The 10,276-nt window shown below is 51.2% G+C and overlaps 1 protein-coding gene across 1 annotated transcript in view; it reads left to right on the top strand.

The window, feature by feature from the left end:
- The first annotated feature begins 898 nt into the window (after positions 1–898).
- The window catches only part of LOC122383320, a 30,780-nt gene continuing 21,402 nt past the window's right edge, over positions 899–10,276 (top strand). Inside the window, exons 1-3 of the mRNA XM_043369629.1 lie at positions 899–1,868; positions 3,860–3,958; positions 9,790–9,981. Coding sequence (XP_043225564.1) covers positions 1,824–1,868; positions 3,860–3,958; positions 9,790–9,981 — 336 coding nt within the window. The 5' untranslated portion in view covers positions 899–1,823. The remainder of the gene's footprint in view (positions 1,869–3,859; positions 3,959–9,789; positions 9,982–10,276) is intronic.

The raw sequence follows: 10,276 nt of genomic DNA, 5'->3' as shown, positions 1-10,276 counted from the left end.
GCTCTATCCCACAAAACCACCACGCACCCACTCCAATGCAGATGATGTTCCCCTTTGCCGCATGGCCAGCATATAAATAAGGACATGGAACCGCCGAGTCCGTTTTTACCTATACCTACAATGAGTTGGATATGTAAAATATGCAAGGGGACATTAGCTAGCAAGAAAACGGATCATATCGGTCCATCGCTGATCGGTAGGATCTGTTTGGCTTTGCGCATGGGATTCGGCTCATTTTCTAGCATATATGTAAAGGAATGGGGGCCTCCGCAAAGTGCAACAGAAGCTCACATTTTCGTCATGTTTTTCCACACCGCTATAGAACATTGGAGAATGAAAGTTCCATGTCTGTGCGCTCTCAATCATTCCCTCTAAATTCACGGAAGTTCGCGTATGCGCATACTCGAGTATCCAATCCATACTAACCCCTGTCGTATAACAATGAAGCGTCCTCAGATACCCGATCTTCCCGTCATGGTTGAACAATGCTGACCCTAGATATTCTACTGATACCCTGAGCTGTGCTGCTCTGGCCCCGAGTCAGCCAGGTAGGTACCGTTGTCGCTCGCCCGGTTCAACGCGCCGAGCTAATTCAATCCGACACCTTTCATACCAAGATTTGGACATGCTTCCGGACCAGACCCATCGGCCGAGCGAGTTTCTCCCAAGTGTCATCACATGCAGATGACAGCCGCCCCCCCCCCCCCCCCGGCCGTCGGTGACCCACCTCGCTCGCCGGCCCGATAGTCGAACAAACCAGCCCGCCGCGGCCGGTCCGTCTGCATTGCAGAGTGGGTCACGTGACCGGCCCGGTCGGTCAGAGCCGGAGCTGACGGCCGGTCACGTGACCGACCGGATCAGCTGGGCCGGCTCGGCTCGGTGCGGCGGAGCGGCTGGCTGGCAGACGGACAGTGGGTCGGGTGGCCGGCCCGTGAGTGCCGGCCGTGGCGACCGGGTGAGGCGCGGTGACGGCGCGGTGACAATTCGGTGACGTAGTGACAGCCGACAGGACCTGTGATGAGTTACTGACGAAAATCGGTGACCTGGAAGCGATTAGTGCCGGCGGCGGTGATTCGGTGATGCTGAACCGGTGTGGTGACAAAGAGAAGTGGTGTGTTGAATAAGAACTCGTAATATGGACAGAGATGTATCGACTGCATAGTGATCAGCTTAAAACAAATCAACAAACGACACTCAACAAATCAACATAGTGGAATACCAAACAACTGGACAAGCAAGAACAACAGGATAAGCAGGGACAATCATCGCGTGCTTGTGCCAAGCCGTGGCTCAGTGTTGCAGTGCATCCTATAAACAGGACAATGGACCTCATTAGCGTCGGCAAATGCAGCTTTGTTCCCAGTAAATATCATCGGTGAGCCTGGACACTAAAAATCAAGCACAAAGTGGTCTACATAGAATAGCCAACCGAGCGCTATTTTGAAGGCTGTTGAAGTTTGCAAGCTCTTGGATTGCTCCTCAAGACTGACTCATTATATGCAAACGGCTCTCAATCCAGGTTGTCTTTAGCTTAGTACGGATATCACTCGACAGTGCCAAGACCAGTATAGCTGCCTCTTTATCTGCATAGTACCCTTCGACCTCTGAAGCTGCCCTTCGAGCACGCCTCTCGATCACCTGGTGTTGCCGCTGGCCCCTGAGGTCACCAGTGCCCCTCTGCTTCACCGGTGCATCCTGCATCATCACTGACCTCTCAGCATCACCGGTGACCCCTCTGCATCACCGGTGACCCCTCTGCATCACCGGCGACCCCTCTGCATCACCGGCGACCCCTCTGCATCACGGGTGACCCCTCGCTCGCCATGGCCGGCCTCTACCCCGGCCCGGACTGCCGGCTTTCGGAGCCGGTGAGTGACCGCCGACCTGATGCCGACCAGGAATGTCGCCCGGTCCGGAGACTCTCGAAAGTCCAGTCCTTAACCCAGCTCTGCGCTGAACGGAAAAGATGCTTAGGATTTTCGTTAATTACGTAATGCCTAATCATTAGGTAGCTTAGGTACCGGTTTTCTCTTTAGAATATAAGCTGAGATATATTTTGCTACCATTGCCGAATGATGATGCTACTATTATTATTGTATGTTTAGGTACCAATTTCTAGGCCTGTGCTTTTCAAATAGTTATCTATCCATGGCATATCTTTCTTCAACGTGGTATCAATATTTTGAATGCTCACAACGGATAGAGGATTCGCTGTTGTTGCATATGACATAGATCTTGCTCACTCACTCCAACGGAACACATTGCATCTCGTGCACGTGTCTGTTCACTCACCTCCCACACAGCGCATTGCAAATACCAGGTCAGAGCTCACACTCACTAGTCAAACAGCACTCATTTCTCCCCTTCCAGCGCATATTAGCATAGCCATTCCCGTTCCCGACGATAAGGAGCCTTCGCGGCACTTTTACGCCCGTTATATTGTGCAGCGCGAACCCTGCGACTCCGCAATGTGCAGGGAAAACTCGGACAGGGGAGACCTGGGACCACCCGCTCACCTCCCTCCGCGTAACGGTTCGAACGGCCGTGTGCATTGTGCAGTCTCGTTGCTAGACTGGTGCGATGCACATAGTCCATACCGACTGCGAGGAGACAAGGTGCGACGAGTGGGCTGTGGGGGAGAGCGAGGACTGCAGGGGAGAGAGCGGGGCTGTGCGGGGCAAAACACTGCCGCAGAGCGAGCTATAGGGCTGCGGGAGGACAGCGAGGGTTGTAGCCGTGGGTCATTGCTGACTCAGCACCGCTACTTCACGTGCTGCTCGTTTGTCACCGCCTCTCCTCTCCTTTCGCTCTGTCTCCCCACTGTTTTATTCCGCTATACAATCCACCTTTGCCACCGGGCCACATCACGCCTTGTCTGGCTCCCATGATATTTTCTATCAAGGTATTTTTGCATGAAATCCCTAAATAGATGTTTCTAGTACCTAATTGCTGTACAGCAACAGAAAGCTTTCTGTAACCTAATAGCTGAATATGACACTGAAATGCTGACATGAAGCCTTATACATAATGCCAGATTGTCCAATCGAAGGGTACAGTGTTTGCTAAATTTGGCTCCAAAATTTCAACAGGTATTTACCACCAATTTCCTTCCGCAATTACCTAACTATCTGCGGCCTTTTTCTCGGATTCATTTTACCCTATCAGACAGAAAATTTGCATTCAGTTTTCGCATCTTTTCTCCAAAATTCTGCGCACTAACAAAAGCAGTCAGTGTGAGAAAGAAAAATGTTTATATGGTCTTCTTTAGACGGCCTTTGACCGATCAATTTTCAGTTTTCATCCCTTTTTTTGTGTCAACCTTCGCCCGTCCATTTCACTCATCAGCCTCCTTATTTTTCCCTATTCACTTTCCCATCTTCTGCGACCACTTTCCCACCTGTCTTTCCAACTGCTCGTTCATTTTCCTGTCAGCATTATCTTTTCATCTATTCACTTACCTACTAAGCCGCGAGAAGCCTGACAAACAGGCAGACAAAATTAGCAACGACAGTAACAGAGTGTTGGCTCCTTTGAGTACGGTTGGGAGCGTACCTGGTCGCAGCATACAATGCTAAGTAGGTACCTACTGATTTCCTGATAACACAAGCTGGTTAAACGGCTTTGAAGTGGCGCCGAGCGACATTGCATCGCCGCAATCAGCAATGTTATCTTCAGGTGACGTTTTATGTGGATGGCTCGTTTTCTTTCCCATTTCACGCTTCTTTTGAAAACTTGCATGTGATGTAAGACGAGTTTTACTTTATCGTATGAAACACGCAGACACGCAATCACCATCCTACTTTTACCGCGATATCAGCCATTAGTTATCGCCTGTCTGACGGCTGTGTTGTGATTTCAGAGCTCTTCCACGTACGGGCTGCCGGACTATGGAAAGGAGCACCTGATGTGGTGTACTGAGCAGCAGTTCGATCATGTGCTTCAGCAGCTGTCACCCAGGGTGAGTCAACCGGGAAATGCATGCAGAACGAACGGCAAAAAGAACGGGATGTGCTTTTTATGGGTGACTTGAATGAGCAATAAGCAACATGAAAACAGGCAAGAAACCACCCTTAGGAGACTACACTGGAGAAAGGGCACTTTGAGCTGCATCAGCTATCAGTATAACAATGTGATTTTGCCTGCCAAAGCTATATAGATCTTGGAAGCGAATATTCAGTGGTAACGATTCAATAAAGACGTTATGCATCTACGCCTTACCCATGAACAAGCTACGCCAAAACCGCATTTCACTATAGACGAATTTACATAGCAACTACCAATTTCTAATTCATCGTACCGCAACATAAGTCCTTTAACTGATGGCTGTCTACCAAAAATGCAAGCAGGGGCGCACCCAGGATTTTCCAGGGGAGGGGGCCCGGGCTCAAAGGGGCCTCCGTGTTCCGCTTGCCAGGGGGCCTTTTCTCTATCGAGGGGGCCTCCAAATGGCTTACTTTTTGACGGCCTCTGTATGTTTGGTGACGTTCTTAGCGTTATTAGTAAAGCTTAACCCTCACCCTGGCAGGGGGGTCGATGCGACCCCCCCTAAGGTTTTTCAAAGATAGCGTAAAATTGGCGGCGCGCAACGCCGCTAAATTTGGCACAACCTATGGGGCAACCTTTTTTCATGTGATCTGCAAATTTCAGGTCCGGTCGACCTTGGGTCAGGCCACCATGTCAGAAAAACGGGTACAAGGTTATGGTCAAATTTAATTTTTTATGTACCTGTCCAACGCACAGTTTTGGACTGATTTCCTTCAAACTTTCAGGATGTGCTAAGTTCACCGAGCTGTATAATATGTAGTTCGTTTTTTATGTCACTGACCTGAGGTCAGTTAGGGGTCATTACGTCGTAATGTTAAGCCTATGGGAAAATATTCAAATAACTCCTATTCGGAAAATATAGAGATGTCCGCTTCGTTGTATCCCTTTTGTTCTTTGATACCACAGTACTTAACATAATGTCACTCGGTGTTTCTTTGTTTGGTGTACTTATCTAAGGTTCAGGTCAAATGAGGTCAACTCAGGTCAAATGACGTTTGTGCCGATAACTTGTCACATAATAGAACAGGTTTCAAAATGGTATCATTCTGTTCCTCTTGAACAGCTGAGTCGAATGATATGCAACATTAAGCATTTCAACCATTCCTAAGACTTAAGTTTTACTTAAGTTGTGCACTTAAGTACACTTTAATACCTACACTTTTAAGTACACTTAAGCAAACAAAAAAAGTATATCATTCGACACGCCTTGACGTGCTGAGTTTACTGGTGCTTTTGTTTTGCTCTATCTTAACCCGCGCCGGGCCGGGGGGTGTTTGAACACCCCCCCCCCCCCCGGCGGCTTTTCGCAGCTCCGCGCCGCCGTTTTGAACACACCTGTTCGTGCATCTTTTCCGCACATGCTGTGAAAATTTCAGACCCAGGTCTCTCAAGGTCAGGTCAGAAACAAATTAGAATGTTCGTCATGGCTACACCGACCGCACGATTGCCTTGAAACTTTCAGCGATTGATGAGAGTAACAGTGTATCTCGTGTATCCTATAAAAGCGTGTATAAAAACCTATTAAACGTGTATCTCGGAATTTCGATATCGGTGACCTAAGGTCAGGTCAATTTTGCGGCCTCTCTATTATAATTCAATGGGAGAAAATTGAAAGGCGTCTGTTTTGCACGAACGCCATTCTAGACACTCTCAAACATCGGGATGTAGGTAAAATGGACACACTGAACCCGAAAATTGCACCTGTGACCCGGAGTGTGACCCCTCGTTCTGAGATGTCCCCGAGGTCATCTCAGGTCACGAATAGTATCTAACAGTTTTTTGCTAATAACTTCTGATAGAGGCATGATAGAGCGATGAAAACGCCTTAGATGTGTTCGGCTCGACGATGCGGATCGACTGATATGCAACATGACCTTTTCCGGTCAGGTCCTGAGGTCAAATTTTTAAGTTGACTTTTCAAGGTCAACTTATAGTTCATTCGACGCGTTTTGACAAGAGGAACACGATTCTGGCAAAAGTAATGTCGTGGCTTTTTTTAGTCAGAAGTTATTGCCGAAAAACACTGTTCGTAAAAAACGGCTATTTTTGGAGTTTTTGCCCTCTGGAGGCTAAACCGTTGACCTGAGGTCAAATCTGAGGACATATTGGCGAAAGAGCGTCAAAAGAGCTATCGAATGCGCTTTTCCGCGGCGCTGTAGCTCTATCGGTTCCCGAGTTAGCCGTTGGCAGTTTCCAAAATGTTGAAATAGCCAACATTTTACCTTTGGTGACCTCTGGTAACCTGACCTTTGACCTGACCCAAAAAATGACTGAAGTGTTTTCGTACTTATTTTGGACGCTCTTTTGAATGCCGCTTACCGCGTGTCGCTACGTGACCCAGGAGCCGAGTTAGAAGGGGGTTTTCAGACACCCCCCCCCCCCCGGCCCGGCGCGGAAGTCGCGGAGCACCTGCCCGGCGCGGGTTAATTAGATCAAAAGTTATCAGCGAAAACTTTTGACCTGTTTTAGCAAATTTTTTTACAATTATACCTCCCAAAAACCCCTAAATATTGACCTAGAGCAACCAAATTTGCACAGGGACGAGGATTTTAAGAGGGCCACCTACCTACCAAATTTGGTATTTCTAGGTGCCATAGGATCCAATCGCGAGGGGGGTCGCATCGACCCCCCCCCCCCCCTCTGCCAGGCCGCGTTATGAAAAATGCCCTGCCAGGGCGAGGCGCTGCCCGGATAGGACCTCTTGTGAAGAGGGGCCTCCTATCCAGAGATGGCCTCTTTCCCAGAGACGGTCTCCTTCCAGAGGGGATCCAGAGAGAGTCCTGCCAGAAGGGGCCTCTTGTGCAGAGGGAGCATTCCATCAGGAGAGGGCATAAAGGGTCTCGTTCAAGAGGCCAGAGGGGCCTCCTGACTCCTGCCCAGAAAGGGCCCCTGTGCAGAGGAAGCCTCGGGGTCTCCTGCCCATAAAGGAGCTCCTGCCAGATGGGGCCTCCTGGCTCCTGCCTAGATAGGGCCCTCTGTGCAGAAGGGAGCGTCCCATCCAGAAGGGGCCTCCTAAGCATAAAAGGTCCTCTGCCAGAGGGGACTCCTGCCCATAAAGGGTCTCCTGCCAGAGGGGGCCTCCTGGCTCCTGCCCACAAAGGGCCTCCTGTGCAGAGGGAGTCTCGGGGCCTCCTGCCCATATAGGATCTCCTGCCAGAGGGGGCCTCCTGGCTCCTACCCAGATAGGACATTTTGTGCAGAGGGGGCCTCCTGACTGCTGCCAAGATATGTCCTCTTATGCAGAGAGAGACTCCCATCCAGAGAGGGCCTCCTGCCCAGAAAGGGTCTCCTGCAAGAGGCCAGAGGGGCCCCCTGACTCCGGCCCAGAAAGGGCCCCTAAGTAGAGGAAACCTCGGGGCCTCCTGCCCAGTATAAGATTTCCTGCCAGAGGGGGCCTCCTGCCCAGTATAAGATTTCCTGCCAGAGGGGGCCTCCTGGCTCCCACCCAGATAGGGCCATCTGTGCAGAAGGGAGCCTCCCATGCAGAAGGGGCCTACTAAGCAGAAAAGGTGTCCTGCCAGAGGGGCCTCCTGCCTATAAAGGCTTTCCTGCCAGAGGGGGCCTCCTGCTCCTGTCCAGAAAGGGCCTCCTGTGAAGAGCGAGCCTCGGGGGCCTCCTGCTCATGAATGATCTCCTGCCAGAGGGGGCCTCTTGATTCCTGCCCAGATAGGGCCTCTTGTGAGAGGTGCCTCAAATCCAGAAGGGGCCTCCTGTGCATAAAAGGTCCCCTGCCAGACGGGGCCTCCTGCCCATCAAGGGTCGCTTACCAGAGGGGGCCTCCTGTGCAGAGGGAGCCTCGGGGGCCTCCTGCCCATGAAGGATCTCCTGCCAGAGGGGGCCTCTTGATTCCTGCCCAGATAGGGCCTCCTGTGAGAAGGTGCCTCACATCCAGAAGGGGCCTCCTGCCCATCAAGGGTCGCCTACCAGAGGGGGCCTCCTGGCCTCTGCCCAGATAGTGCATCTTGTGCAGAATTATAGTAGGTTAGGCAGGAAAGTCAAGTGTAAAAGTACCCTAAGCGGTGCTCAGGGGGCCTCCTAATTATGACCGAGCGGGGGGGGGCCGGGCCCCAAGGCCCCCCCCCCTTGGGTGCGCCACTGAATGCAAGCCTAAACAGCATGGCATTTGCAAATTGAGGTGCAGTCTGCAGTGCAAACAGCCTGACATGTCGCATGGCTCCCGTTCCCTCATTCATATCAGTCAGTGCTTCGCTTCAGCATCACCTACCAAAGCCACGACAGGCATTCACACCCCTTTAGCTGTTAAAAGCACTCTTTTATATGCAAATCGGACCACCACTCCTCAGGAGGTCCGAGAGCGTGAGGAACAATGAGCTCCATCCGTTAGCCGGAGACTTTCGGCTCTAGAGCCGTGTCCCCGAATGGAACGTGTCGTGAGAGGCCGTCCACCAACAAACGGAGAGTCGGGTCATTGTTTGACGATTTCTTCCATGAATTTCGCGTCACGCTGTTGTCAGTATGCGATGGTGTGGCGTTCGTTTACTTGCATAGCGATTTACTACATTGACGACAGTATGTAGTATATAATTTCCTGTAGTATATGCAGCGTATTTACTGTAGTCCTGTAGTATCCCCTGTGTATCTCTGCCTGTAATAACTACTGTCCATGTTTCGTCCTCGTTTTGAGAGCATGTGTTTTATAAAAAAAAAATAGCTATAATTAGCCCAACGTTTTTCATTGCCAGTTTCGATAGAAATACGAATAAACAAGGAAATGCCAACCACCTCAGCGGTAAACGTAATTACATTATTTATGTTTGCTTAGTCTGTCTGCTGCAATAAGGAAAGCTGCCCGTTGATTTTACTGCATGGCTAATGCATTGCTCATCACACGAATGGATCACGTGAATGAGTCGTTTCATAAGCTGGCTCAGGGTAACTTTCCAGCTGTTGAGGTGCTTGCACATGTTCTTATCTGCATTACATCGCTCAAAGTTTAAAATGATGCACAAGTTTAACAATAGTTTTATTTATCTATGATGTATCGCCTTTCAAGTGATAGCTATAGCATAAAATAGTGTTGGCTCGTTATACCCTTCGAATAGACAATCGTTCCGTTTCCCATTTACCACAGCTAGATATTCAGCAGTTCTGTTTCCTGCGCTACCTGATAGCAGGATTGCCAAAGCGGCTCCGTCCTGCCGGATTCTGTCATACACCCAGTGGCTCCATTTTCTAACCACCCGGAATCTGCAACAGATCTACTGAGCTACGTGCCCGGTGCTATCTGCATGTATGTAGCGCCGGGCACGTAGCTGTTGGTCTCTGTAGCTGTTGGCTTCGTGTCCACTGTCCAAGTATAGGTACTGACGGTGCTGTCGGGGTCAGTTTTTGTTTTGTTGGGTTAGGCCCTTTCGGTCGACAAGACCATTGCAGAGCCGGAAGGATGAGAGGAATTAGGGGGAGACATTGGTCTGGGCAGGCACCCTAGTGAGTCGCCGGGGCTGAGCCCGTCCAGAGGACAGGCCACCCAGCCCCAAGGCACTCACTGCACCCGGCTACGGGGTGCGCTCCCTCGGGAGCAGCGGTGCCGCTCCAAGGGAGCAGCCCGCATGAGATAAAGTTGCCTGCCCAGCCCGGAAGGGGGTTGTGGCGTGGAGGAAAAGGATTTCAGAATCCTGAGGATAGAAGCACGGACAGGTGTGTCGGGGTCAGTGTTTTTGGTAACCTTGTATCCTCTGCCATCAGGGTCCGTGTATTTACTATCCCTGTATCGCTTGCCGTCAGGGTCTTCTGGAGCTGATTCAGCTGCTGCAGGACGCGATGCTGCTGGAGCAGGCGACGTTCGACAGCCTGCAGCAGCAGCTGGACTCGTCGGCGGCCACAGACCAGCACCGGCACCGACTCAGTGCCGCCCTCTGCACGTCGCAGGCCCGCCTGACGCGCCTCTGCGGACGCAGCATGCGCTGCTTCTCACAGGTGGGTCGGCCGCGCCGCTCGTGCCGCCCTCTGCCGCTGGTGGACCCATGCGGAAAGTATACTATCCTGTACCGTTCTGTGCCACTCGTGCCGTCCCGAGCCGTCCTGTACCACTGGACACTGGTCGTCCGTGCCGTCCTGTACCGACCGTGCCGTCCTCTGCTCGTGCAGCTGATGTCGTCCTTTTGTCGCCAATCACCAGTGGCCGTGTCGCCCTGTGTTTCCCTACATTCTCATCAAAATCGTGCTGCTCTTTTCCAAGACATTCCCGTTTTCACAGCCAACACGTCACATC

This window comes from Amphibalanus amphitrite, unplaced genomic scaffold, assembly GCF_019059575.1.
Source record: "Amphibalanus amphitrite isolate SeventyFive unplaced genomic scaffold, NRLGWU_Aamphi_draft 000160F_arrow, whole genome shotgun sequence".
Classification (NCBI taxonomy): domain Eukaryota; kingdom Metazoa; phylum Arthropoda; class Thecostraca; order Balanomorpha; family Balanidae; genus Amphibalanus; species Amphibalanus amphitrite.
The sequence above is the reverse complement of the archived record's forward strand: the minus strand, read 5'-3'. Positions and strand labels throughout refer to the sequence as shown.